At 46.4% G+C, this 27,024-nt stretch overlaps 8 protein-coding genes across 8 annotated transcripts; 2 read left to right on the top strand and 6 right to left on the bottom strand.

Annotated features, from left to right (window-relative positions):
• Nucleotides 1-371: 371 nt before the first annotated feature.
• On the bottom strand, nt 372-1,996 carry BDV27DRAFT_140415 (sulfite oxidase; the record flags this gene model as incomplete). Its single annotated transcript, XM_032069652.1, has 2 exons — nt 372-1,857; nt 1,917-1,996. The coding sequence occupies 2 exons, from the start codon at nt 1,994-1,996 to the stop codon at nt 372-374; spliced, it is 1,566 nt and encodes a 521-aa protein (XP_031933578.1).
• A 4,869-nt stretch (nt 1,997-6,865) lies between these two features.
• Nucleotides 6,866-8,752, top strand: chi3 (putative class III chitinase). The gene is made up of 5 exons (XM_032077109.1): nt 6,866-7,091; nt 7,146-7,211; nt 7,276-7,289; nt 7,344-7,471; nt 7,527-8,752. Exons 1-5 carry the CDS (start codon nt 6,983-6,985, stop codon nt 8,557-8,559), a joined length of 1,350 nt encoding a protein of 449 aa, XP_031933579.1. The 5' UTR covers nt 6,866-6,982; the 3' UTR covers nt 8,560-8,752.
• A 5,347-nt stretch (nt 8,753-14,099) lies between these two features.
• On the bottom strand, nt 14,100-15,884 carry BDV27DRAFT_169046 (GMC family oxidoreductase; the record flags this gene model as incomplete). Its single annotated transcript, XM_032074931.1, has 3 exons — nt 14,100-14,311; nt 14,360-15,542; nt 15,599-15,884. 3 exons carry the CDS (start codon nt 15,882-15,884, stop codon nt 14,122-14,124), a joined length of 1,659 nt encoding a protein of 552 aa, XP_031933580.1. The 3' UTR covers nt 14,100-14,121.
• An 878-nt stretch (nt 15,885-16,762) lies between these two features.
• On the bottom strand, nt 16,763-17,597 carry BDV27DRAFT_140418 (sulfotransferase family protein; the record flags this gene model as incomplete). The annotated part of the gene is made up of 2 exons (XM_032069653.1): nt 16,763-17,499; nt 17,555-17,597. 2 exons carry the CDS (start codon nt 17,595-17,597, stop codon nt 16,763-16,765), a joined length of 780 nt encoding a protein of 259 aa, XP_031933581.1.
• A 1,291-nt stretch (nt 17,598-18,888) lies between these two features.
• On the top strand, nt 18,889-20,591 carry BDV27DRAFT_169052 (kinase-like domain-containing protein; the record flags this gene model as incomplete). The annotated part of the gene is made up of 3 exons (XM_032074932.1): nt 18,889-19,075; nt 19,434-19,508; nt 19,788-20,591. 3 exons carry the CDS (start codon nt 18,889-18,891, stop codon nt 20,573-20,575), a joined length of 1,050 nt encoding a protein of 349 aa, XP_031933582.1. The 3' UTR covers nt 20,576-20,591.
• A 135-nt stretch (nt 20,592-20,726) lies between these two features.
• BDV27DRAFT_152096 (uncharacterized protein) lies at nt 20,727-21,084 on the bottom strand (the record flags this gene model as incomplete). Its single annotated transcript, XM_032071491.1, has 2 exons — nt 20,727-20,768; nt 20,833-21,084. 2 exons carry the CDS (start codon nt 21,082-21,084, stop codon nt 20,727-20,729), a joined length of 294 nt encoding a protein of 97 aa, XP_031933583.1.
• An 891-nt stretch (nt 21,085-21,975) lies between these two features.
• On the bottom strand, nt 21,976-23,933 carry BDV27DRAFT_61792 (uncharacterized protein). The gene is made up of 3 exons (XM_032077110.1): nt 23,109-23,933; nt 22,963-23,050; nt 21,976-22,879 (listed from the first exon to the last, which is right to left on the bottom strand). The coding sequence occupies exons 1-3, from the start codon at nt 23,777-23,779 to the stop codon at nt 22,082-22,084; spliced, it is 1,557 nt and encodes a 518-aa protein (XP_031933584.1). The 5' UTR covers nt 23,780-23,933; the 3' UTR covers nt 21,976-22,081.
• Nucleotides 23,934-25,721: 1,788 nt separating this feature from the next.
• BDV27DRAFT_152098 (uncharacterized protein) lies at nt 25,722-26,604 on the bottom strand (the record flags this gene model as incomplete). The annotated part of the gene is made up of 2 exons (XM_032071492.1): nt 25,722-26,096; nt 26,254-26,604. The coding sequence occupies 2 exons, from the start codon at nt 26,602-26,604 to the stop codon at nt 25,722-25,724; spliced, it is 726 nt and encodes a 241-aa protein (XP_031933585.1).
• Between the last annotated feature and the right edge of the window lie 420 nt (nt 26,605-27,024).

Here is a 27,024-nt window from a genome sequence, read left to right on the forward strand (position 1 = left end):
GCCTGTTATTAGCTATTGGTCTTTAAGAGAAAAAGTCATGTCTATCGATTAGCATACATGTTAATGTAGAAGTCGCACTGAAACACTGCCTATGAGCCTTCTATAGTGCGGACACTTTGTCGTGCCCATTGCGTATTCTTCTGGTTTAACAACATAACCATGGAGAGAATGACTAGAACAGATGGTACTGTGCAATTCTTGGTGACGTGTCACGATAATATGAAATAACAATTCAATATTCATCAATTTAGCATATACTTGCTAGCTATACCACAACGCAGGATTAACCGTCCCCCCAACCACGATACTTCGTAATAAAAATCATAATATGGAAGCTGCTAACACAGTTGCCAATTTTGGATGCAGCGTATTTAAAAAACTTCTTCATTATCCGCATCTCTCGGGTACTTCTTGAAGAAGTTCCTATAATCATCCCACGACTGGGTCTGGAGCTCTTCGGGCCATGTGATGGGGGCAAGAGGCTGGCCATGAGCCTTGAGCATCTCCAAACGCTCCGCAGTCAAGGGTCTGGTCTTGTTGATACTGTAGATGGAGATTCTGTGCGCGGAGCTAGTGACATGCAGACCCCAGTTCCATGCAGCACGGACATTCAAGGGCTGTGTGTTCAGAGCGTTGTCCCAACAGCGACACACAATTTCAATCCATCCTTCCACGTCGCAGGGCAGCTCGATCTCCCAGGTACGCCAGGTCCATTGGCCCTTCTCGGACATGTTTTCCAGAGGAACCGGGTACCAGCTGAAACCACCATCGGACGAAAGTTCCACGCGCTCTGGCCATCTGCCACCGCCGGAATAGGCCCAGCCCTTGCAACGGATCTTTCCGTTGTGGATGACGACTTGGTTCTTCCATGGGGACATGATTGCAGAGCTGACCGGCATCTCCTGGATCTGGATACCATCTGTAGGGCGCTGGTTGTGCTTGCCAACTTGCTGGTTGAAGTAGAGGTATTCCTTGCTCTGAACCGGTGCTAGACTGGGAGTTTCGATGGCTTTGATCCGATACAGCCACTTAACACTGCGAGCACCAATGTATCCCATGACCATCACTCTCAGAGGGTATCCGTGGATCTTAGGGAGGGGTTCCCCGTTCATCTCCCAGGCAAGCATCACTTCGTTGGCCTTGACCTTGGACCAGGGCACACTGACAACATAATTCATCGCTTCGTTATTCTTGAAGTAGGTCTCGGCACCGTACAGTTCAAGGTGCTTTCCACCCTCAAGAAGACCACCACAGTCCTTGATGACCTTCTTCAAGCTGATACCGACGTATTCAGCTGTTCCGATGGCACCTTCCGCCCAAGGGGCCTGAGGGACTTCATCACCCTGACCAGCGTAGAGGGCGATCTGCTCGATACGACGGGTTCCAGAACACTGCATGGTAATCATCTTCTTCATACGAGGGAACTTCGATTCATCCATCAGATCATCCATGGTATATGTCTTGGGGTTCTTGACAAGACCATCCAGCTTCAAGAAGAACTTATCCTTGTCGATCAAGGGGATACCGCCGTGATTCCGAACGAAGTGAAGCGGGTTGGGTGTAACTGGCTGGGCGGTAGTGAGACGCTTAGGAGGCTCGCCGTTGTAAGGGAATTGCAGAAGATGAAGCATTTCCGGGTGCTTCTCCTCTAGGACAGTCTTCCAAGAGTCTTCTGGCACGTCCGTAAGCTCACCACCAACAGCATGATGCCACTGCTTCCAGTGAGTTCCGGGCAGCACAGGGTTGGTGTCAGGGATGGGGCCCATCTGGTACTCGGGGTTGGGAGGGAAGGCCTGCGAGGTGAGGATCTTGTGCGCGGCCTTCTTTCTCTCGGGGTATTCCTCCCACTCGACATATCTGAGAATGATTAGTTCGTGTGTTGTATATAAATAAACAATTTGAAGGGTAGTAATTACCCTTTCCATCCCTCAAGTTCACGGGGAAACAACTTCTCAGGGTTGCCAACCGCCTTGATGGCCGCCTCGTCTTTGGTCATCTTACCATCCCATATTTTGGGCTGGATAAAGACGGTCTCCGGACCACTCTGGTCCAGGAACGGCAGCTTGGCAGCATTGATACCCTGCTCGATCTTCCACTCATCGGGTCGGTTCTCAATCTGCTTCTTCACCACATTCTTGATCTTGGGGCCGGGTTGGTCCTGCATTTTGCCGGTGGGGTTGCCCTTCTGGTGTTGGTGGGCGTCGTGCGAAAGTCTGTGTTCAAGGTTCTCAACTTTGCGCTCGACCTTGCGTTCGAATTTCTTCAAGTGGGACATTGCTTATATATATTGTTTTTGTGAGGATTTTCAATCGGTCGGTCCGAGTAACGCAATCTATTCTTATATACTACGAAACGTCAGGATATGAGCTGGAGCGGGGCAGCTCAACCTTCCGCAAGTGGAAATAGTAATACACCAATCATAGAGTCTACTTGACAAGGTTCCGGAAACAGTCCAGAACGTCCCAGCCTAGGGCTTAACTCTCTTGACACTAAGACCGGTATTACCAACGACTTCGATCTGTCTGGGTAAGAAAAATTTCCGATCCGGTGGGTATGGCGTAGCTACCAATAACGGAGATGGAGAGGATCATCATCACCTCATACTGCAGAGTGGTGGGGCACGCTATGATTAGGGAATAATTCTAGGGATGACACTGGAATGTGAGGATATAGCCTCCCCTATGAATCTAGGGCACGGGTGGCTGGTCATTGTATCTTTGATAAATGCCATTTTCTTCTGAATTCGGCCATCAAAGCAGACATTGTCAAAATCAGAAGCTGTCAGTTATTTAGGACGTAATGATTTCATCCCAGAAGCTATACTTCCACTAATCCATGGTATTCATGCGGGATGCCCACCCCCAGGGCTTGGCCCTAGGACCCTCATCTTCATCGACCCCCTACATACCAGAGCGGAATGCCCCGACGCCAGAAACAGACAAGCTGTTATTTCCAGCTGGAGACTGTAGACAACTCCAATTGGAAACCTCGGCAAATGGTTCCGATAAGCTTGGCTCTTGGTAATGAATTCAATTGGACGATACGAGCCCACAACAGTGGAGGTGAAGCGAAACAGCTATTCCATGATAAGCAGTTAACAAACAATTGTTCTGCGTGCACGGTCCTCTACTATGATGCAGCTCACCGCAGCCGGGAAATCGGGACTTTGTCGGTCGTGTTCGAAGTTTAGGAATTGCGCCACTTCATTACGAGAATTTTAACTTGTTGAACCTACAACGGTTGAAGATGATCTGTCAAGTGGTGGTTCTGCGCCGAGAATAAACCAAGTCTGTCGGATTGAAAAGGGAGAGGATTGATTGGTCGAGGGGATGGACTACCTTTTTAGTACCCTAGGATAATTTGTACTTTTGTAGTGTTTTGGTTAGACAAATCCTGTTGTAGAGATTCTTGCTTCCATGAGAATATAATAATTGGCGAGAAGGTGTCAATTAATATATCGGTTGTGGAAATACTATCAATCGGGTACAGCACGTACGAGAGGATAAATCCCGACACAACTGCTATTTCATTGTGCAATCGCTGATAAATGATTAGCAAATTAGCTGCATTATGCAGACCCTGACGTGGCGACATATTAATCCGTCCTATAATGCAATTCCCCCTCCTCAACCGCTATCGGCACCACGTGCATGGATATTATTCGCAGCGAAAAGCTCAAACGTCCAAGCAGGAGGGGCCATTGAATTGTTTGTTCGCAGTGATCGGCTTCGTATCGCTAATAAAGATGGTGACCTCATAGTGGGCCTTCTTGGGACACCAAAAGTAACTTGTTGGCCGTGATAACGGTCTGGCCAGTCAACCAGTCAATCTGGGCCGATGTAACCCTAATGCCGATATTTAAGAGGACCACTCACGACGAAAGCCAAGCCGAGTGTGCAACTCATCCTAGACTCAAGTGTACATAGTGTATGTATATCAATGGGTCGGTGGCTCGAGAATTAATGTTTAGCACCATTGTGTACATTTTGCTAAATGCCATTATCAAGCCCACATGATGTGTGGGGTCTCTTTTTGTTCCCTTAAGTCTTGTAGAATTGGGATCACGCGGTAATCCGCAGTTGACTTACCAAGAGTTTGTTTGCCCAAACTTCATCAGGTAGCAGTACCAACCTTTCCGCTATTGTACCGCGCATGTCCCGCACTCTCACACTGTCCCCCAGGCTAAACCATAAGTAAAGGTACTAGTAGGTTTGCCATCACAGTAGAAATCGTTAGCTTTTCTTGGGGAGAGTGGCTGGTCAATCATTGCATTCATTTAATACCTTGTCGTCACGTTTACGTATGGTTACTACATAGATTGACAACATGTCTTGACCTTAGTATATTGAAATTGCATGTCTCTAATGGACTAAAATGTCGATATTCTAAATTAAACACCCTAGTCTCCACACAGGAAAGATGAAGAATCGGTACCCGTCCGGAATACGCCATGTTAGCTTGCATCGAGAACTGCTACACCTACACTTGCGAAATTAGCTGCCTATACTTTGACATTGTACAGAATGCCCCCGGTGAGCATAGTATGTCGAACCAAAGAGGAACTGCTCAACAGTACATATAATGTATGGTCCTACTCGAAGGAAAAGAAATAGTGTGGGTTATCCAGCCTCGTACTAGGATATACACAAACCATCCGTCAGCACATATATATGTTCCACCCTGTTTGGACTGGACTGGACTCAATCTCCGGAATGGAATTCCGTAGGTTAGGTATTGTTCATATATCATGCTGTCAGATGTTAAGATAGTATTCCCAACAGAGCTCGACGTTTGTCATTTGTGCTCAGCCTCCTCGTCAACAATGTACGGGGTTGACATCATCCCGTTCTTTACTGTGTACCGACAATCCTTAACTGAGTATAACTTAGCCTTCATTTTGTGTAGATGGCAGGTTGTTAACATGATGTGACTGGGTGCTCACTTGGTCAGACGTACAGAATGCACACCACTAAGACAAAACGTTACACTGACCATGCGCACCTCTATGAGCAGTAAAGCAACTACACTGATTTCCATCGTGACGTGTTGGATATATATGTTCATCATTAGACCACGACAGCGTATCAGGGTAACAAAAGTAGTCAATTTGATCAGGATACTCTATTGCCTAGAGGCCAAAGTAGTCAGTAACCTCCTAAACGTAGTGTTCAAATGTGGATATAGTTACATTCTCCCTCATATGACCTACTGAATAGTATCAAATTTCTACATGTAAATTCTTAGATAGGGAGTTTACGCTATGTCTGATGCTACCCCCACATTGTCTACAACGATTAGGTACTGATATCCCCAATAGTCTTCTTTGTTAGGAACTGAGCGAGGTATCTGTGACAGTAACATTTATTAAATTGGTAGATGGAGGCAGTGAACACAAGTACTAGTACAGATACCTCTATAGGAAACTAATAATTAGCGACGATCTACAGTGTTGGTCTACTGGGTCTCATGACGCGTTAAGGAACACAGAAACCAATTGTTAGTCCCGATGAAGCGACCTATAATTTAGATACCATAGAGATGGTCTCGAGGTTCATGTACCTTGTGGCCAAAACATACATAATAACATCCTAAATTATAGGAAACAAAGAATGGAGCCACGGTGGACCAGTCATTATGTAGGAATGGCCGCAGCCGTCTGGGCGAAGCTCGGCGCCGACAACGACCTGTAAACATACCTACGGAATAGCTAAGGTATTTAAATAATGTAAATCAGAGTGAAGGGAACGCTATATTTTGGGGAAAGGGCGAGAGGCTGTTGTGTCTTAGATCCTTCGCATTCCAGGGCGTCGAGGGGAAATGAGATCGAGGACATGGGTACCATGAAGTGTTTCAAACTGGCAGAAGGGGGAGCTCGCATTGATTGTTCCTTGTACAAGATCGCAGGGCTGACAAATGAAGTTGTGAAGGCCTTGGAAGAGGTAATATCGCACGTGGAAGGTGCATAAGACAGAACCACCAGAGCGACGGCCACAAGGGATGAAACAGTTTCATGGTAGCTTATCTTCCAAGTGGCAGATGTCCCTGACCCATTTCCATCAATTATTGACAGGCCATTGGCAGGGTTAATACCCCTTGTCAAGCCGCGGAGTAGCGGGGGGGCACCGAAGAATGTGACATGAGAGTCTAGACGGGGCCGTCATGAGGCCTTTCAACGAGTAAGCGAGTTTGCTTCATTTCCCAGTGCCGGCATGTGGTTACCCGGCAGAGTTGCATTGATTTAACCATTCTCGAATGGCTCTTCGTCCATGTAGCCTTCTCGTGAAACCCTCCTTATCCTACATGGAATATCATGCAGGGGCACTGGGCATTATATCCCGAAATTTAGAACAAGGTTCTCAAGATCATACCGCCCAAAGAGGTGATCAGATCACCTGCATGACAATCTCTTAGGGCTTCTCACCTGACGGAGAAGAATGCTTAGCCGCTACAACATGGCAACCACCGGGGATTTCAATCCCGATTATTAGTTGCCTTCCATGATGCAGAGCCCGTTTGTCATGCCTTCGACATACACTAGCCAAGCAACTTTGTACTCCATCGCTAACACTTCGTAGTGCACACCATAACGGCGCCGCCCTGTAATTCCGTTTGAAACACGTCGCGTGCAAACGACTATCTTCGTTCTTTCGACCTTTTTAGCGTTCTTATTCCCAGTGAGATGCGAACGTAGCATTCCACCGAAATCCATTGTCGTCTCACCAATGTCTCCGACTATTGAGATCAAAGAATGAAGCCAAGGAATGCGTGTGCACAACTCTCAAAGGCTGGTCCAAAATACCCATGACAAACGCAGATGACTCGCAATGTGCGCAGTTAATCTAATTCAACCATCTGTTTGCTCATTAAAAGCCTTACCGCAAGATGTATAATAAGGACCAACATTCCTACATGTAGAGCTGTACTCAACCTCAACGCCAGGTCTTTTAAGCCGGTTAGCTATTGCGTTTCATGATACCCCACCATGCCTTATTCAAAGACTGTTGCACTCTTCACGCTTGCTCTGGCTTCTTTCAAAGGCGCGCTGGCCGCGTTGAACTTGAACAGTAATAACAACATTGCTGCTTACTGGGGTAAATATCGGCGCCAAGCACGTAGCCTGCGCCATAGCTGATAGGATCTCTCAGGCCAGAATTCCTATGGACAGTCTACCGGTCCATATGTTCAACAGCGTCTGTCGTATTACTGCAGGAGTAAGGCTGACTCTACACCACGTAAGCATGCAATAGCTAACGATTCGACCCATGTGATGTCCAGCTACGGGCATAGATGTATTATATCGAATAGACCCAAACTGCTCAAGGATTCACTAACAGCACAGATAGGTATACCAGATCTCCTTCCTGACTAGGATCAATGGGGCCGGTGGTGTCCCCGAAGTCAATTTCGCAAACGCTGGCGATAACTGCACCACGTTTTCAGGGACTCAACTTTTAGATTGTCCCCAAATTGCGTGAGTACGCTCGAAATCGTATATAATAGATACGCTAACTCGACTATGTTATCAGTGAGGACATCAAGGAATGCCAGTCGCTCGGACGGACGATCCTCCTTTCGATCGGAGGAGCCACTTACAACGAAGGAGGCTTTTCCAGCGAAGCAGCCGCAGCTGCCGGTGCCAAGATGATCTGGGAGACATTCGGGCCTGTTTCTAATTCCTCTGTGAAACGACCGTTCGGAGACGCAGTAGTTGACGGCTTCGACCTCGACTTCGAGGCAACTGTCAACAACATGCCGGCCTTTGCTAACCAATTGCGATCATATTACGGAAGCGATACCTCAAAGAAATACTACACCACAGCAGCACCGCAGTGTCCCTACCCAGACGCCGCGGATGGTCCTATGCTCAATGGCGCTGTGTACTTCGATGCGATATGGATTCAGTTCTACAACAACTATTGCGGACTTCAGGCATTTGTCCCCGGTAGCGCAGCACAATATAACTTCAACTTCGATGTCTGGGACAGATGGGCTCGTGAAACCTCTCTAAACAAAAACGCCAAAGTCTTTCTCGGTGTTCCTGGAAACAAGGGTGCAGCAGGGACTGGGTACCAGCCTATATCAACCGTTACCGAGATCATCAACTACGTGAAACAGTTCAGCAGTTTTGGAGGAGTCATGGTATGGGATGCGAGTCAGGTTTACGCCAATAGCGGCTTTCTCTCAGGACTCAGGTCAGCCTTGGGTGGTGGAGCTCCTCCAACTTCGACGACAAGCTCGACTACGACATCAAAGACGACCTCAACTACCCCTACGACAAAGACTATATCTACAAGTACCACGTTGACCACCACGAAATCCTCCACAGCTAGTCCGACATCCAGTAAGCCATCCGTAGCACCCACCTCAACTGTGTGTCCGATTGATGGGGAAGAATGTCCGACTAGTGGAGTATTTTCTTGCAATGGAAATCAGTTCGGTATTTGCGACAATGAGAGGTGGGTGATGCAGCCATGTCCTGCTGGGTTGGTTTGTGCCCAGAGCAATTCCGGCGTATATTGCGACTTCCCTGGATCGGCTGGTGTCGTGCCCTGTTCTTGAGACGCTATGCTGCGTGTGTGTACATGCTCTTTTCTAGCCACTTGGACATCCTCGGACCAGGTTATGGAGAGATAGAATGTTCTACATGATAAGGCTATAGCAACACGGACTTGTACATTCAACTAGTGAGAGCCCTTACAGAAACACATCTCGCTAGGGATTCTCCCAGTCAATTACAACCAGCGCAGTTGCTATTTTCCTAGAGTCCTGTACATCTCTATCACAGTAGGGCCCTTCTCTCTGACTGCCCAATTGGCATCATTTCCCTCGGCGGCCTCTATTCCATCATCCCTGCCTTTATCCTTTCAACCTCATTCGTAGCTGGCTAGCCCTTGTTCGCTTGCCTGCGGCTGAAACCTCCTCCCCTGCATCAGCCTTATCCAGGCTTCCCAACAGTACGAGGGGATTGGAGCCAAATTGCGATTGGCCAAGAGCCGTAAGAGGTGTTCTGTGTGTAGGCACTTTCACTGAAACTGCCTTTATATTCACACTTGATGTAACTCCATCTCTCATGGGCTTGGAGCCATTCTCGACTACACCTTGTGACGAACCCGTTTCAACTTTCGCGGCTGGCATGATCGAGATCCCCTTCTACCCGGCATCCCTGTAACGGGCTTGACATTGTCATAATACACTAGAAACCCCGTCTTTGTGTTTTATTGCAAGGAACAGTATATATTGAAGCATAGGCACAGATAGTGAAAGAACCCGTTTTTCGAGTCTCCTGCTCCCTAAAGGCAATCTTCTCCTGTAGTTGATCGTCGGAAGTTTAGGCCCTGTTCTTCATCCTCTTCGTTGTAATGAAAGGCCATGTCATTACAAGTAAAGCATAAGGATCAACAGGTTGGTGGCAGCAGATACCCAGGGTTGTCTCTATTCTTGTCCAGCGGTCGAATCACATCTATTGCTCTGTTGAACACTGTCTCTGTTCTCGCAATATTCAGCTGGGTATAACAGAGTCCCATATCTATGGTTAAAGTCCCTGCCGCATTGAAGTTAGGAATCAAGGCCCGAGGGACCTTTAGCAATTAAATTTGTGATTCTAAATATAAGGTTTCGCGGATTGGTAGAGGATGGAAGAATATTCTAAAGACATAATTAGTTTCAACGTACATTTATTAATGAAAAGACTCACAATGCGTGGCTCTCTCAAAGCAAATTATCCGTCTCTCAGCTCCCAAATCTCTAGATATACTATTAATGTTGGAAACCGATTCTTGACCTCCTCCTGTTGTCGATGAAGCATGAAGCTTTACCGAGCAGGTCCCTTCTATTCTCTGTGCAGAATCAAATAGGCACGTAGTCTACCTACCGCTAGCGAAAGTCCAATGGATATGGCCTCCAATGTACCCGTTCAGTGGTCGATTTGTCCATGCACAAGCGGCAAGGTATACTGTAGCGTCACCCGGTATAGGCTGTTCAATACATACCACCTTCTTTTCTGCCGTTGTGGCAGTTTAACCAAATCCCCACGCCGAGCCTGCTCCAGTGTCAAACCCACAAGCGAGGACTATCGCTGTCTAGCAACAAACTCACGAGTATTCTGGTTGACATCAGGGTCCTCCTCCCTGTTGATAGTAGCTTTCAAAATAGCGTCTCTTGCCCACTAAAGTACACGCGAAAAGCCGAAGGCATTTCCCAGCATGCCTTGCGGAGCCCTATCAAGTCATTATTGGACGAAAATGCAGGAAATGTATATAATCAATCACAGTGTGTAGGTCTTTATCAGCGCGCCAGTGCGGCTAAGATTCGCTCCATCCGCTTTCCACAGCAATTAAAGGTTAATGATTTGTATTTGCCATGTCCAACAACCCGTTTCCTTACATAAGTGGCAGATGGTGCAAACCACAGGACGAGGGAATATTCAGCGGCCATATTTAGCTCAGTGATGTGGCGATATCGCACCTGGGACTGCAGAATTGTCACACGTTGTGCGCTCAGCCTTTTTGCTTCCTTTGGCTGTACAGTAGGGCGCTGACTGGCCAATAATATGGCAGTATGGCGAGAGACCATTCCTTAATCCTTGAAGCTATTATGAGTTCTAATGAGGGCTACTCTTGCTACCCTGTCCTGCTCTAACACGGTGTTAGTGTTGGGGTAGTCATGATTAGGATGTCTTTCAGCGCGATCGGTTTCCCGTTATGGTCGATGTATTCGTCTAAATGCCTTGTGCTCACGGTTTTTATGAATGCCTTGTTGGGGCAATTCACCGGTATGAAGTTACCAAATACAGAAGCTATCCCTCTAGGGAATCCCGTGCCTTCAATATTCAGTAACATTCCAGTCGTGATAGTGATTGGATAGGGCTCAGGAGCGTCAGGCGTTGGGGTGAACGCTTTCCATTGTGACTCCCATGATATCACTCATGCCCGATACCGTGATTTAAAATGGGTTGTCATGCATTATTATCATATTGACAGTTAGACTCCTATGAGTCCGCCCTCGGTATGGGGATCCGTTGTGGTCTGGACATGTCGGTATATGATTGCGACTTCGGCTCTGTGGTAGACCTTCGATATCCTAGACCGAAACGTGGGTTTTGGTTAAAGAATGAGATTGTTGTCATTCTGTAAGAACTAGGCTACTTATATAGGTGTGGGCGGTCCTCGACTTCAGCTCAGTAAGGGGCCACATTGAGTAGTCATAGTCAGGGCCGGCAGTGATCTCGTCTTTATCGAGGAATGGACCCCTCTCAAAATTATATCCCAGTGAATTCACGATACCTTCAAACGCATCATTGATGGGGCGAGCGGATATGCTAACATGGAACAGGGTAAGTAGAATCACAGGGGATCGGCTTGCCCTATATCTCGACGATGCTCAGCAAGCAGCTGTTACTTATAAAAGCATATGTTCTTCAGGCAGCTGCGACATCGTATTCGCCATGGATAGACCGTAGACTCAACAGCATTCTGGACTTTGCTTTAGCGGAATGACTGCTCTATTGGTAATTAAATGTCAACCTCTTGCATTGATCAATGAGGCCCTTTAGTATCCCAATTTCCGAGATGATCAGAACAGCTCAGAATGCCAATTCGTAAATCAGGTCATGAAGCCAGCCGAGGCGATGCCTTCGGGCTGGGGGGGGGGGGGGGGGCAGGTGCTGGTGCTGATGATGATGTCTTATAATAATGCAAATCAAACTAATGAAATATGTACGCACCTACTCAATATCCGGCCATTCATTATCATCATCAGGATCCAAGTTGAGTGGCTCGTCCAAATCAATAATCTCTGCATCGACCTGATGGGATTATACTGAGAGGAACCTCCGTATCCGTAGCAATCATACGAGCATAGGAGGCCATAATTGCCCACTTAGAAGAATCGTTGTTCCACAGAACCGGTCGTAACATAAAGGTGCGCTAATTATACCATCCTTGTCTCTTTCATCCACCTTTGTATGGCAAATGTTTACCATTTCTATCCTCAACTAGATTAAGCCGTTATTGAGGATTGGCATACTCATTATATTTGCGGTTGTCGCCTAAACAAATTTAGTAGCAGACCCTCGATGGGTGGACATGTTTATATGACTTACCAGACGCAAGGTCATGCTAAGTCATGCGAGAAAGGGGCAACCCCATTTTATCTTTCAGCTATGCTACCATTTGTGCCACAGGGCAACGTTAGCCTTAAGTAGATAGCATTTCATCATGACTAGAATCTGTCTAGAGTACCGTTTGCTGTTCTCACTTTGATAAAGCTATGATATGCCTCTGAGGCACAAGGCATCCGGGATTACTGAAGGGTCTGAGCATCTTTATACATTCAATATGATCAAGACGATAGTGCTTTTGTGACCAGCGGTAGTGATGCTATTATCAATGAAGAATGTTGATATGTTGATAGGGGATTCCGGCAGCTAAGATAGCCGAGATAGTCATCATCAATTTAAGGATTCATGATCAAGCAACCATCAATAGACTGTTAAGAAATAAATATGTTGATGAATATCTTCGTAAAAGAGTGGACCGGGTAGATGTAAAGACCGGGGTTTTGGGGCTTTGAGTCTCGCCGTTTTAGTTTCGCCTTCATTAACTCTTGTCAAGGCCAATGGCTAGTGACCCTTCACAGGATATGATCGAGCAAGCCAAAGCCATATTCAAGCCGAATGTTTCATTCCACCAGTCTACAGCTCAGAATTCCTCGTTTATCATGGAATCCGAACTTGGTCTAGTGACGGCTGCCCAAGCTGCACACTAATTTCAATATGCCAAACTTAGATTCTAAATAAAGGAATGACGTAGAGATATGAAACGATGCAGCTCAAGCGTATCGTCACTGTGTCATGTCCGTAGGACGGGGAGTCGAGTTATCTAGGTCATTCCTATCGCCATCTTCTAGACGTATGATAGAAGCAAAGACGAAATTATGAGGCGGGCTGTCCACGACTCCTATGTATGTTGTGCCAGGAGCGCCCCTTGATGTGTAGCTCTTGCTGATGCTACTAGAATAGAGAGACCGATTCCATGGTCAAGTCATGGATGTTTGCCTGTTTAAAGTGGACTTTGATTTATGGCAATCAAGGATGAGTTTTCTTCAACATTGTAAGCTGTTCATACAAGCCAGGTTGGCTGGGATGAACTGCAGAAAAAGAATGAGAGTTCGGGTTACAAATGATAATCTCAAGGCCCCAGACTTGTACATAGTTCCACATACATTCAACGCTCGCATTAATTCTAATCATGAAGCCGATAGATGATTCACACACAAGTTCCTCGGGCACCATTAATTAGCCTCGTCAGCCAATTTTGTGAAGTAGAGTTGGTATTGTTCTCGGACATTCAATCTAGGACTAGATTCAATATTCCGGGGCGGGATGTATGAAGGATATGGTTTCACAGTGCATATTGGGTAATATATCACTTCTTCCCTTTTTTTTCTTCCTATTCCTGGCTAGTTTGCTATAGCTTTGTACGACTCCCTGCTTGGGACAAATATCTGCCTGTATAATCCTGAGAGGCAAAGTGCTGACGTTCCAATCCTTAAAGTTAATATATACATGGAGTGCAAAGGCAATGTTATAAAGCACGTCATTTATACATTTACTGGGGGTTATCTGATATATAGCAAAATTGGCTTGTTTGTAGCCCTAACCAGATCATTCAACACTTGCTGCCCGCATTGAAGAAGCACCTCCACATTCATACAAGGTTGATCAAAGTGCGCTTGAAACGTGAATTGACGCTGGACTGTTGGGATTAAATCTGTGCCCAGCTGTTACCATTCATTACGGCAACAATAGTGGGAGAAGGGGGTGATAGTACACTAGCCGGTGGAGATTGAATATCGATTCAATCTGCTCACTTATCTATACCCAAATCGCATTACTGGACTGAATCATGCTCAAAATTCAGAAGACAATTCTCATACTTGCTTATTGAGGCTTCCGAGCCTTTCGGGCCTGTTCACTGATACTAGTATCATCCGGCCTACGCGTTGACATTCAATTTCAACTATATAAACTCGGGTGGCCCTAGCGGCGTTCCCACATAATTACATTGTCGTGGGAAGTTAAATAGTGGAAAGAGCTGCCCATTCAATATAGGTAAAATATAATCATACCTTGCCGGCGATTACATCCGCCGCCTTCACTGCCATGGCATACAACGCAGCCTGGATATGTCCCGCGATTGGGGTTGGAATCACGCTGGCGTCAACAACCCGCAGGTTGGATATTCCGTGGACCCGGAACTTGTTGTCGACGACTTTGCCCATCGAGCATGTCCCCATTGGGTGGTACGTAGAACTACATCCGTTAGTTAGGACCATATGAAAGACTCGGGTCTGGACATACAACGCTCCATGCCGAGCCCTAGCATCCAAATACTCATCACTAGAGTTCAAGTTGATTGGCTCAAACCCATCCGGTGGGGTTTCCTGATCGATGAATGATTTCCCTGAATCGGTCCCCAAAAATAGTCGAGCGGCAGTGCGCAGCCCCGTGCGCCAGGCGTAGCGATCCACCTCGGTTGACAAGTAGTGGGGGTCGATTACAGGCGGATCGGCCGGGTCCGTCGAATTGATGGTAACGTGTCCTTTCGAGGTCGGCAGTAGGTCAACGATGGTCATACATATGTGGGTACCGTCTACGGGTATGACCGGGTCTGAAGCACTACCAGCGGCGTATAACGTGATGTACTCTAGGATAGATCGCTCGGCCTTCAGGAGAGGGTGATCTGCTGATGGTGAACACCCTTCATCCTCTGCTATTGCCTCTATCAAACCATCTTTGGGGACGCTGGTGGTGACAACCCAGTCGACGGGTACCCCCAGTCCGAATTCGGGTTTGGCAAAGAGAGGGTTGTCGGATCCAAGAGCATACCCTTTGGACGGGTTCTTGAGCTTCCAATATTGTGCGAGCTCTAGATGATCGTAGAGATTTTGCCCAACGTCTGGTGCATCAACTACGGCTGGGATATCGTGCTGTGGCAATACGTCTCTTGGGCCGATTCCAGAGAGTATCAAGAGCTGTGGGGTGCGGTATGCTCCCGCAGAGACTATGATCTCCCTGCCATAGTATTTTTCGCCGCTTGTTGTTTCAATTCCGATAGCTTTCGGTGTATCGTCTTCTGATGTTGTAATAATGCGCCTCACAAGTGTATTGGTCATGACCTGGACACCTTCGAGTGGATAGGCAGCGCTAGCCAACTGACGGAGTCCGTCACGACGATCCTCTGCGAGCTCTGCCCGACCTTGAGGACTACCTCTGTTTCCATCCAAGTCCGGCAGGGCACTGACATGGTTCTCGTCCCATGCCTGTGCTAATGTCTCGCGCAGTGGATATTTGCGACCGGTCGAAGAGACTGCGGCAACATGTAGCGGACCGTCGGATCCATGTTGTCCACTAGCTTGACTTCCGTCGGTGTATTTCTCCGTAGCAATAAAATAATGGAGCATAGAATTGTAGCTGTAGCTTTGGTCCCCAACAATCTCAGCCCACCTGTCATAATCGCTACGATCACCACGGATCCATCCACCTGGGGAAGATTTGTCAGTCTGAGGATACATAATCGGTACTAATCACCGCGCTTACAGCTGTTGATTGCTGTTCCTCCGCCAAGGCATTTCCCCGCCGGGTTTCCAATCCTGCGACCCTCAAGGTTCTTCTGTGGCGTCGTAACGAATCCCCAGTCGAGCTCGCATCCGATGAGAAATGCAGTATTGTTTGCGTGAGGGATTAAAGTGTTGTCAGAGGCATCAACGCCGGCCTCGACCAGAAGGATATTCAATGACTTATCAGCATTGAGTAGTCGACTTGCAACGACGGAGCCTGCGAGGCCTCCGCCCACAATTATATAGTCGAAGTGTACTGTGCTCATGCTGTATCTTTCTTTGTCGGAGGATTACCTGCTCGTGGGACTTCATCGTGCTTATAGTAGCTTGCATCATGAGGCTGTGCTGCGTACGTGCATTAGTCTGACACTACTTCTAGACTAAAGGTCTCATCTAACACTTCAATTCGTCCATGGCTCGTAACAATTGCTGATAACCCCTCCTCACAAAAAGTGCGCTCCAACCGGTTATTTATCTTCGTTTTACATGACCACACTCTGTCATGATGGCGTGCTAAACGAAGGAGACTCTTGTAGATACATCATTAATCTATACCAAGGTATACATTTGTGGGCACTATTTTAGATCGACACAAAAGATACATGACCAGGTTCTATAATTTGTATATCTACTCTTCGGTTGGGACTGGCCTAATGGCATAGCCGTTTAGGGTTTGGGTCGGTCACCTGCGATTTGCTTTCGTATATCAGGCCCAGACAGAGACCTCTGGGTTTATAAAAATACAAATTGTGTATGTATAGTAGCTGGCGAAAGTCCAATCACAGCCACGAATCTTGTTCATCCCTCTTGGCTCACCAGTTCGCATCATACCTATAGCTCAGTATCGTTCTGATCCCCAACCCCTCGTCTCAAACTATACGTAGATTCTCACCTGCAGGCTCGTTTTCTATGACATGGTAAGCACTAAACTGCATGTCAATCAGTGAATCGCGCTATGAATTGCCCTACAAGGACACCTTAGGTATCAGGACAATATAAGGCATTCCAATGGGATGATTTGACCAGCGAAAAAGCCACATTTCTGCTTCGACCTCCCTGCATAATGATGAGTAAGTGGCACCGATGCATCGCGATCGATAGCCTTCTGCTAGAACTAGCTAAACACATATACTCCATCGAACAATCATATCTCATCATGGTACCTCCCAGCATACTCTCTCACCCAAAGCGCACCCAAAACAACCATCATACCCAATGCCACCCACCAAATAATCGTCCTAACAGCCCCCCAAAAAGCCATATCTACATGTTCATTAAGAGCCCTCGCAGGATACTCCCTCGGCCACTCTTCTGCAGGAACTTCCACCCCTAGAAACGGACAAAGCACCTCCCACCCATCCCTCCCAACCTTCAACTCCAACCTCCTCTCCTCCGGAATAGCCTCCATTACCCTTCGATAATGCTCCTGAAATGCCTGTTCACAAATCCCTTTATCATAGCAATTCCCACAAAAAACCCTCCAAACAAGCTCGGACATTCTATATAACGGCCCAATCTCTTTATGGTCAAAATACTTCCAATACCGAAAGAACGGCATCCGTATGAATCTAAATAGAGTCTTGTCCATGGACTCCCACCAGGAATCAAAATCTCGGGTTGTGAGGATTACCTTAGCATCCGGGTATGCGTGGATGAGATCTCCCCAGAACATCGAGGCCGGGATGTCGAGGACGGCGTCGTAATGCCCGATGAGGCGGTCGAATTCGTCGCGGCCGTAACGAGGAATATTCTTCGGGTCCGGGTTGAAGAAGTTACATGTTAGAGCCTCGATCCAGAGGTTGAAGTCGCGAGGTGGGGACTTGAAACATTCCGAGCCGTGGTAGGGCGTGTAGCCTAGTTTGCGAAGGGCCACGACTAGGGCTGTAGCTTTGTATTAGTGTCCGTATGATTGTGGATGGTGGTAGGTGGATGTTACAGTTTGTTCCGGTTCGGGTTAGGCCCAGGCAGAGAATGCGCATGGGTTTTATGCGCGTGTTGGGTTCGTGGTCGATTAGTCGGGGCATTTTGAGGGGTTCTGTGGTAAATTCCTTTCAATGGGTTGAGATGGGCTAATTTCAATCGGGGAGCATTTGTGCCAGGGTCTATCCCAGCAGATTTACTAGGTTGTTGCTTAGGGATAGAGGTATCCTATAGCAGCAGGACATGTTATATTAAGTATGTGGCTGGACTCTTGGGTGGAATATAAATGGATAAGGTTCGATTTCGTCATCATCTGGACGGCCCAACAATTTTAAGTTCCGCTCCACAGGAACACGTCGGCTGACTCTTAGGAGTACATGGGGGGCTTGCTCTGGATAGTATGAACCGTATGATAGTATATGGGGGAAATATGAACAGCGGTAGCTCACAAGAACTCGGCGTTGGTGGTGTTTGAGTGGCTACATAGCTCGAGAAGCTCCTTTTCTCCAGTTAGGGCTTTCTTCAAATCCAGAGGAATCGCAAGAATTACATAGTTTATTTTTAGCCAAAAGTTCAATATCGCAGCTCTATTTATTAGCCCACTTAAGAAGCGAAGAAAACACCCTCCATTTACTCTAGTCTCAGTCTACACCATGACAACCTCCACGATCAACAATGTAACAGCATCAAGTATATTATAAGTCGAACCACGAACTGTAAAATCGAGGCCAGAAATAAGCACTTTCGCGGCCGTTTACGGCAACGCTTTTTACCTATAATTTAGCATCCGTGTGTTATCTACTTAGTGTTAGGGTGAAAATATCTCTGGAGTGTGAATCGCTATGTATCCACAAAGATTCTATCCCTTGTTGGGATTCTTTCTCGATGGTTTACTGTTAGGCGTTACTTGAATATCTAGAATCTAACCAGATCTGCTAGGAATACACCCCCCACCTTTACCAGCCAACACTCTGAGTATGTGCTGAAAATTTTCTTTCTTGATTGCATAGATTCGACAGGCCATTTAGTTGGTGATGCTTCTCTAGTCACCTATCGCCCAATAGAATGGTTTTTCGTGCCCAACCACGAGTGCCCTGTACTTTTACCCCTCCTTCTATGCAGAGACAGTCTGTTGCGCAAGGCTGGCGTAAGCGAACCGACTTTAAAATGGTTAAAACATCTTGGAATGAACAACAGCTACCCTTCCAAATCATCGACAAGCTGCTAAAGTTATATATGTACCGAGACTTCATAACTGCGTTAGTCTGTTACTTTTCCTAACTTATCATCATACGCTTGGCTGATTCATGGTCTTCAGGAATCCGCAGCCGTCCTTACGCTTCTCCAAACATGTGCTTCATGGAAAGCCCTGCCCCCGTGTACTTTTCCAAATGCAAGCATACTATCGATATCCCTAAAGAGCCAACTCCCCGGATGTGTCCAGTAGCGGAACAGCGGTCACCCCCATCATGGTGTCCTGACCCTCCTACACCTACATCCAAAGGATCAAGCACAAACCGCCAATATCTCTGTCCAGGTTGTCGCAAGAAGTAATGGTTCTAAGAAGAGTAAACAGGGGCCAGCGTACTGGGAGGGAGGATGCTTATTTGCAATGTATTTTTGTGCTTTACTTGAATTCTCCTCTGCTATCCTTAACTTGAGGCCAAGCTTTAAAATAGTTCGCTCTTTTCTTGCTCAATATAGCATAGTTGGCAGGTCTCTCCCCAGGTAATAATATTCTCAACACTATCACAAGGCAAGGGTGATCCGAGGGAATCAGGGAGTATAAAGAGTAGTTGTACGAGGAGCAATATTTTACTGTAATTTTGCTCTGAACCACGCCGAGGGTTTTTCCGGTCCCGTTATCGACCCAAGACTTTTATTAAATTTATCAGTTCTCAGCCTCGTCAACTTCAAGCCTATAGACGCGCAGGACCAGTTAGCTAGGGATGGAGCCCAACCATCCCTAAGTTGCTTCCCGCCGTTTCTCCTACTATTTGTTTTGCGCACATTCTTCCTCCCTTTCTTGTATATTCTTATTCTGCACTCGCCCTAATAATTATGGTTCTCTCTATAATCCGCACCTGGTTCTATAATATCGTTTGGCCTTCCGTAACTCAGGAGTCGGACCAGTCAACGGTAAGCTGTATTGAGATTGTCGTTGTCCTCTATGGCTAAGTTATTTTTTTTTTTCTAGAATAGTCCCAAAATACGGCTCGAGGAAACACCACCCCTTGAAACAAACAAAGCCGAAGCTGGATCATCATCACTCCATGCTCAACCTTCTCCATTTTCTCATGATCCCTATCTTGGTCTCCCAGTAATTGGGAATGGGATGACTGGGATTGTTCTTCAGATGGGGGAAGACCGTGCAGTTAAGAAAGTCAAGCAATATCAACCTGGGGACCTCCCAGACCGCGAGGATGTGGAATACATGAACAACGTCAACCAGCAAACTCTAGAGAATGAGATCCAGGTCTTTGAACGCCTGGGCAGCCATAAAGGGATTATTCCATACTTCCAAACATCCACGTATGGGATTGAGTTAGCCCTTGCACAGGGAAATCTAGAGTCTTATCTAGAAACATGTCCCGAGCGGGAGGACCCCCTGAAAATCCGCTGGATGTCCAGTCTCATTGACACTCTTGCACATGTCCACTCTCGCAACGTATTTGTGGATGATATTGCCCTTCGCAATATTTTAATTCTAGATGAGCAGCTTAAACTTGCAGATTTCGGACAGTCCATTTTATTACCACTTGATATCGATATTACTTCGGTAGATGAAAATGACTTGAATGTTCAGATTGAGATCCTTCATCTTGGTTGGGTGCTCTACTCCATTTCATCCTGGCGGGTCCATAAATACTATTTCTTCAGCCCGGAAAACCCTGACCTCTGTTGGCCGGAACCAGATTCATTTCCAAATGTTGATGATGTTCTATGTGGCAAAATAATCCAGAAGTGCTGGCGTGGCAAATATGCGAGTATGGAACATGTAAAAGAAGAGGCTCATCAAGCGCTCATTAGCCAATAAATTATTCCGGTGACGATTCTCTTGCCTAGCTCGCTAGGAAACTTTCGATCCACTATTGCGTTAGCGTATGCCGAAGATACTTCCTTCTCTTGTCTTTCTTCCTTTTTTCTTTTTTTCTTCTTTTTTCTTTCCTTGCTCTAAGAAGCATTTCTCATTCATTCATTAGCTCGCTTGATGGCAATGGGATATTGTCCTGAAACAATTGCAGCGTGTTTACTAGAGATTGTCTATAGGGTTGACGTTGGATATAGACCTACCAACTTCAGGCAAAGATCCTTCTCATCCTGTTCAAACCGGAAAGCAACTTCCTGTTTGCCCTTGCCAATAAATACGGTCTTGATAAATTCATCTTTGTAACCGTGAAATCGCTTTAACGTGGTGTTTTTGCTTACTACTTCATCAACGTTGGTAATACAGGAGTCGCTGGTGACGTTGATATCTAAAGGTTTTTCCGAGAAGAATAGATGGAGTAAAAGCCGGTACTGCTGGTCCTGTTGCACTTCTGCCATATTCAAGAAAACGGACTAGTAGTATTGCAAGGCGCGTTGCTGGTAAAAACCAAAAATTATATTAGCCAGTCAGCTACGGCTTGTAGCGCCTTTACCGCACTATTCAACACAGGCCCCACCATAGCGGGTCCAGGTCCGGGCCGCGACGGGTGCGTTCCTATTATGTGGGGTAAGCATGACTCCGTAGTAAGTGGGGTTTGAACAGAGGATCGTTTCGTTATGCCATTTATGGAATCATAGCGATCCATGACGCTTTCATCCATGATCATGATATCTAACCCAAAAGAATATACGTACGACGCCATATCAGATAGTATGGACTGGTGACTTGTGTGCCAATTGGAACGGAGTCTGCACATCTACCATAAATGCTGTAATGGATTCGTCTAATATCACGATGCATCATTGGGGTACAGGAAGCAATATACATTCGGGTATGTTTGTGTTGACCAGGTAGACATTATGCCGGAGAATTCACAGGTCCTCGCTTTATGTTTTAGAACGACTGTCAAATCTCAGCATGAAGACTTTATTGAGCACCCAGTCTTGCGTGATGGCAAAATTGGGATCATGTCTGTAATGTTGCGTGTGTTCCAAGGGCTGGTTTTGTTATATTAGGATAGCCTTCGTTTCTAATCAAACTCTAGGCTGGTATCGTCCTCTTTCCAGAGCCTTCCAAGGGTAAGGGGAACTATTTTTGGACACGAGGGTTCCTCTGGATTAGAGAAAGGAGAACAAACGACCCAATGATGTTATCAAATATTCTTAGTTCTCAGAAGGGTTTTGCGCTGCTACATCCTAAGACTTCTATCAATCCTATTATGTCCGCATTGAACGCGCAATGAGTTGTTACAAGTTAATCTACGGCAAAAGGGTGCTTCTAACTTGAACGCAAACATGTCATTTAACGCAATTTGGACATACGAATCATGTGTCGATCTTCCAGTATCCGCAACTTAGTTAAGACTCACTTCTTAGCCATGAAGCATCCAAGCTTCTATGCCCCGTTACCCTTCTTTGAACCACTATTTGAAGCGGATGTACTCTTTGGAGTACTAGGTTTCTTTAGCATGAACCTCCGCCCAAAGGTAGGTGTAGCTGGTTCTTGATTCATCTCACTTTCCGCAGCCACCCACTGGGATTGTGAACTGCTTAACTGTATAGCAGCAGTGTATGCGGTGATTTCTTTGTTTTCGATAATAGACACCCGGGGGAACACAGTCAAGGAGATCTTGTTAGGGTTCTTTTGGTTGGCGCCTTTCTCTTTAGGAGCGTTATTGGCACTTGGAAACACGAAGACCTCGCATTCATCATCGGCGGTCGGTGGATCAAAGTCAAGCTCATATCTGCGCTTGCTGCGCTGAATTGGTTTCCAGACTGCCGCTGCCTTCTGTACAACCTTGCTCAGAGTATTATGGAAAGCGAGGCGCTGCTCTTCTGAGAGTAACTCGTATAAGTATTCAGACACATTCTTCACCACAGTTTGGATACCCTCCAAGCATATACTTTCCTGAGTTGGTGGATCTAGCGACAGGAGAATCGATCGGCAAAATGACTCTTTCTCGCTGTTGATAGCCGCTTCGTTGTTGAGAACCTGCCGAAATGGGTTATTTTCGTTATCGACGGGTGCGATGTATGTTGGCAGGAAGATATGCTTGTTAATCTCTCTAGCCAAGATAGCCAAGATGAGGGCAAGCCTCATCTGCTTCGCCGCCAGTGTGTTGGAACATGGGAGAGGGATTTGGTGGACTTGTGCTAGTTCACGTCGCCGAAGCTTCTCCCAGGCTGAAGTGTTCTACCGTTCCAATCCAATGGGTTATGTCAGTCTTCCTCTCCTTACTCTTGTTTGTCGAACGGTGTACTATGACAGCTACTTACCCCAAGAGTAATGGTAGGAAGGTCGCTTTTCAACATGGCAAATATTTCGGTTGTAGCATAGCTCCAAAGCTTGCACAAGCTCTCAATCCTAAATGAAGTTAGAGTGTTGGGTGAAGCCCATGATCCCACAGTAGACGCGCACTTACGCTGAATCTTCAGTTACAGTACTGTATCCAACAGCATAGCCCTCCAATTTCTTGAGGCTTGCCCGAGTTGTCTCCAGTAATCCGTTGGTGGCAGTGGCCTTCTCTTCAAGATCGCTGACCCGTTTCTTAGTAGAAGCGAATTTTCCTTCCAGGTCTGCCTCCGCCGCTTTCATCTTCTTAATAGTGATTTCTTTTTCTTGAATGCTTTTCTGCAGATCATTGATGTTCCTTTGAGCTTGTGCCAGCTTGTCCCTCTCCTTTTCATTGTCAGACTGGAGCTTCTTCACCTGCTTCCCAAGGTCATCTACCGCCTTATTCCGCTCAGCAATGTGCTTGTCCTTGCCAAGGATGGTAGTTTCAAGCCTCTGCACGTTATCTTTCGTTTCTTTATGTCTGGCCTTCTCTTTTTCATGAGTCTCAAGGATTCCCTCCAGCGCTGTTTCTTGCTTCTCTTTTTGGTCGTTCATCATTTTGTTGAGGCTTGCGATGTCACGGTCCTTGGATTTCAATTGCTCGGCTAGCTTGTCGTTTTCATCATAAATGGCTTGAATGGCATCGAGTCCCGCATTCGAGGCCAGTGACTTGAACTGATCAAAAAACACTCTCACGAGATTCTGGTCAGGGGCTTTGGGTGAGGGTGTAGATGGTGGGGTCAAGGGTTTAGGAGGCATGTTGGTTGACTGGTTGACAAGTCCAAAGAGAAATCGAAGAAAGTCAATAGATCGCAGCGCCTAAAGTTCCGTACCAGCCTGTTCACTTGAAGAACTGAGCTGTTAGATACTCGTATATCCACACATCGACACATAGGGCCAATTTAAGTCTTGTCGCTTTCCTCATCATGGAGGGATGCCTCGAGACCCTATACCCTCACTTCCGCCTCACTGTGTATCCCAAGCTGGCTACGTGGCAGAATCGACGTGACCTTTGCATAAGGTACAGCATGATTCAGTGAACACTCATCTGATCGTTGGATGAGCGGCTCCCTAACCTGGTGGTCTAAATACAAGGCTGGCAAGGCTTCAATTCCCTATACCGTACAGCGAGTCAAACCAAAACGCACGGATCTCTTGGTGCGTGCGCGAGTCATGTATTGCTTGCAGGCAGCCAATCGCAGAAAAGCAGGTACTACGTGGCTTCGTGTGCTGCAGCGCGCACTTTGACTACTACATAAACTACCACGGTAGCAGCCCTCCATGATCCCTTGGGACGATGGGCGCTTAGTTCAGGTTTGGTTGGCCATCTTGCTGATTAGGCTCGTTAGCACCGGCTGCCGCGAATGAAAAGTTTAGATAACTAAACGCATGGGCCGATCCGTTGTGGTTCCCCGGTCGATCTTTTCCCGCCAAGGGCTTTTGGGCACTTGGAATGGGTAATATCCAAAAGCAGACTCACAATATCCTCTTGCCCAATGTTGAGGGTCTTTGGGTGCTCGCTCAGTCTATACTTCCGCGAGGCTTGTGACTCTCATAGCTAACTCGTTTATGTGAGCGGCAAGTACTAGTATACCTTGGCGGCTGCAGTCCCGATAGGATCGGGAGATGATGGTGATTGGCTAGATTAGTCTAAATGGCGCCATTTTCAAATGGTATGCTGTTGTGGAGGAATCATGCTAGTTAAGCTTCACTTGTTATTGACTTGCTATCCCGTCTACAGGTGCTGTGCTCATGTATCTTGTGATTCACAATCAGCTAATATGACATACCGCTCGTGATAAGTAGAGCTTTAATATAATACCTTTCGGCAAAAGGACCCTTGACCGATAAATCAGAAATAATATTTTGTGAAGATATCACTATATGCTCTTAGCCTTGGTTTATTCTTGATATTATTCTTCAAATTCCTGTCACGAGTTCAATGTAGGATTGAACCAGCCAAGAAGCCATACTGCATACTCGGCTCCTCGTATACAGCCCTATAGTTCCCTTCGGTTTTCTTCAATATATATATATATATATATATCCCTCACGTCAACGATGAGATAGAATTGGTGAAGTAATTTCCCATGTTTCCATACATGATGAATAATGAACGGATGTCTATATGAGCATTCTAACTCGATATGTAAGTACACTAGTCTTGACTTCAGCACGCTGAACTTCATGTAGCATGTTATATCTCGGTTTTAACAACAGATAGGTTAGTTCCATTCTTAGCTTTGGTCAATTTCCATTGAATTGTAATAAAAGGTACTAGAACACTATATCAGAAGTAGTAAAGGTAATTGGAACAGGGAACTCACAGGTGCTCACTTTACTCATCCTACATAATATGGTTGGTCTGTCAATGCAAGTTTTATTTATTGTTCGAATCGAATTATATGTATTTGATCTATGGGTCGAACTTCTGCGCATCATATATGCCAGACACTTGTGTCCAGCCAGTGGAATCATATGCTAATGCAAGTAAAAGTCAACGCTACGCAGTGCAAAAACATCATCATGGGAGCGGAGATCCTCATTGCTCAGGTGATGCTCTTTTCTCATCCAAGAATGGTTTTTCTCCCTGTCACTACATGAAAATTCGTGTAGCAGTGGATATCGCGATTTCGAATCGCCCTTCGCACAGACAAACAGCAAAGGGTAGTCCTGTTGTGTTGGATCGAAAGTCAAACTTTCATTGGAACTTGGTCCAAGGAGAATAAACGGCTGCGAAAAGGGATTCCTTGCTTGCTTCAAGCAGATTTCTCCAATTTGGATCTGAGGATGATTGGGAAATGTGTTGAGACAATAATAGTGTATGCCTGTCAGACCCTAAAGGAAAGTTTGGCTGGGGGTGTGGGAACACTCTTTTAGGGTTTAAATTCCAGGCTGTGAACAGGTCCCAAATGTGCACATATTCTACGACGTTGCCACAGTCGACTGCCTGCAGCTCTAGAACGCTGTAAAGGTCACGCCAATCCATAGCAGCCTCCTCAATACTTAAAAGGATATAAAGGCGAGTCAGAACCTGGTTTCGTAGTATATTGATGTAAATCTCGTATATATGGATCTAGGCTCCCGTTAGCTATTCAGTCTAGCTAATCTAATTATTAAGTAGAGCCTCGTGTGGACTAGACTGTACATTCATTGAGATCTAGCGATCTCTGTTTTCCCTCCAAGTTTAGATGTGACCATGCTCTTTTGGCCTCCACCAAGGCTGACCTTACCGCGCCTTTTGAGTAGATGTCTGCCAATGACTTCATTATTCTCAGAAGCTGCATTTCGTCGGGACCCAAGATTTCCGCTTTTAACCGCATATGCTCCTCCAAAACTTCCGCGGCTCGTCCGTAGTTACCTTGCTCCAGTAGCATATCCACATACTCCGCGATGACAGGGGAAAAGATAGTCATTTTTCCATGAGTGTTGTCAAACAATTTATGAGCCTCTGTGTAGTGGCCCATGCGACTGAGGTGAACAAAGTGGTGGAGTTCTTTTTCAATGTCCTCTTCCAACTCCAGCTCCAACGGTAAGGTCGTCCCCGTTGGCTGCAGCTCATTGTGTGCGGGATGCGATGACATACTCTTCCACTAAATTGACATAGGTTATGGCCATGTAGCACTGATATTGAACCGAGGGATAAAAATGGGTGCAGTGTGTGGATGGGCTTTGGGTCGTTTTTACCAGGCAGGCTTGGTGCAGTTGGCCGGTGATACAATCTCGCGTACGACCCCGCTCTCTCCTGACCATTCTTCCTGATAGTTAATTAATTAACCTATTATCATGATTATTATTAACTCAAACACACATCTCTCAGCCTGGTTGGCCGATTTGGCGGCCAGGTTCAACAAAGCTGCAATTACCCCGCGGCTATCAGTTGGTAAGAACATGCCATGCACACACACAACCGAAACCACCAAAGTAAGCTTTAGTGCCCCAAGCTCCTCAAGGAGAATCTAAAGTTAAACTATATCTCTAGGCTATCCTGGTTGGATTCACTT

Source organism: Aspergillus caelatus, assembly GCF_009193585.1.
Source record: "Aspergillus caelatus strain CBS 763.97 unplaced genomic scaffold BDV27scaffold_3, whole genome shotgun sequence".
Classification (NCBI taxonomy): Eukaryota; Fungi; Ascomycota; class Eurotiomycetes; order Eurotiales; family Aspergillaceae; genus Aspergillus; species Aspergillus caelatus.

Excerpts from the sequence above, each read along its gene's own strand:
- chi3 (XM_032077109.1), top strand. The coding sequence starts at position 6,983 with ATGCCTTATTCAAAGACTGTTGCACTCTTCACGCTTGCTCTGGCTTCT. Across the intron at positions 7,092-7,145 it reads CAACATTGCTGCTTACTGGG|GCCAGAATTCCTATGGACAG; the intron begins GTAAATATCGGC and ends AGGATCTCTCAG. Across the intron at positions 7,472-7,526 it reads TTAGATTGTCCCCAAATTGC|TGAGGACATCAAGGAATGCC; the intron begins GTGAGTACGCTC and ends CTATGTTATCAG.
- BDV27DRAFT_61792 (XM_032077110.1), bottom strand. The coding sequence starts at position 23,779 with ATGCCTCCTAAACCCTTGACCCCACCATCTACACCCTCACCCAAAGCC. Across the intron at positions 23,051-23,108 it reads ACTGTAACTGAAGATTCAGC|GATTGAGAGCTTGTGCAAGC; the intron begins GTAAGTGCGCGT and ends AACTTCATTTAG. Across the intron at positions 22,880-22,962 it reads TTCCTACCATTACTCTTGGG|AACACTTCAGCCTGGGAGAA; the intron begins GTAAGTAGCTGT and ends TTGGAACGGTAG.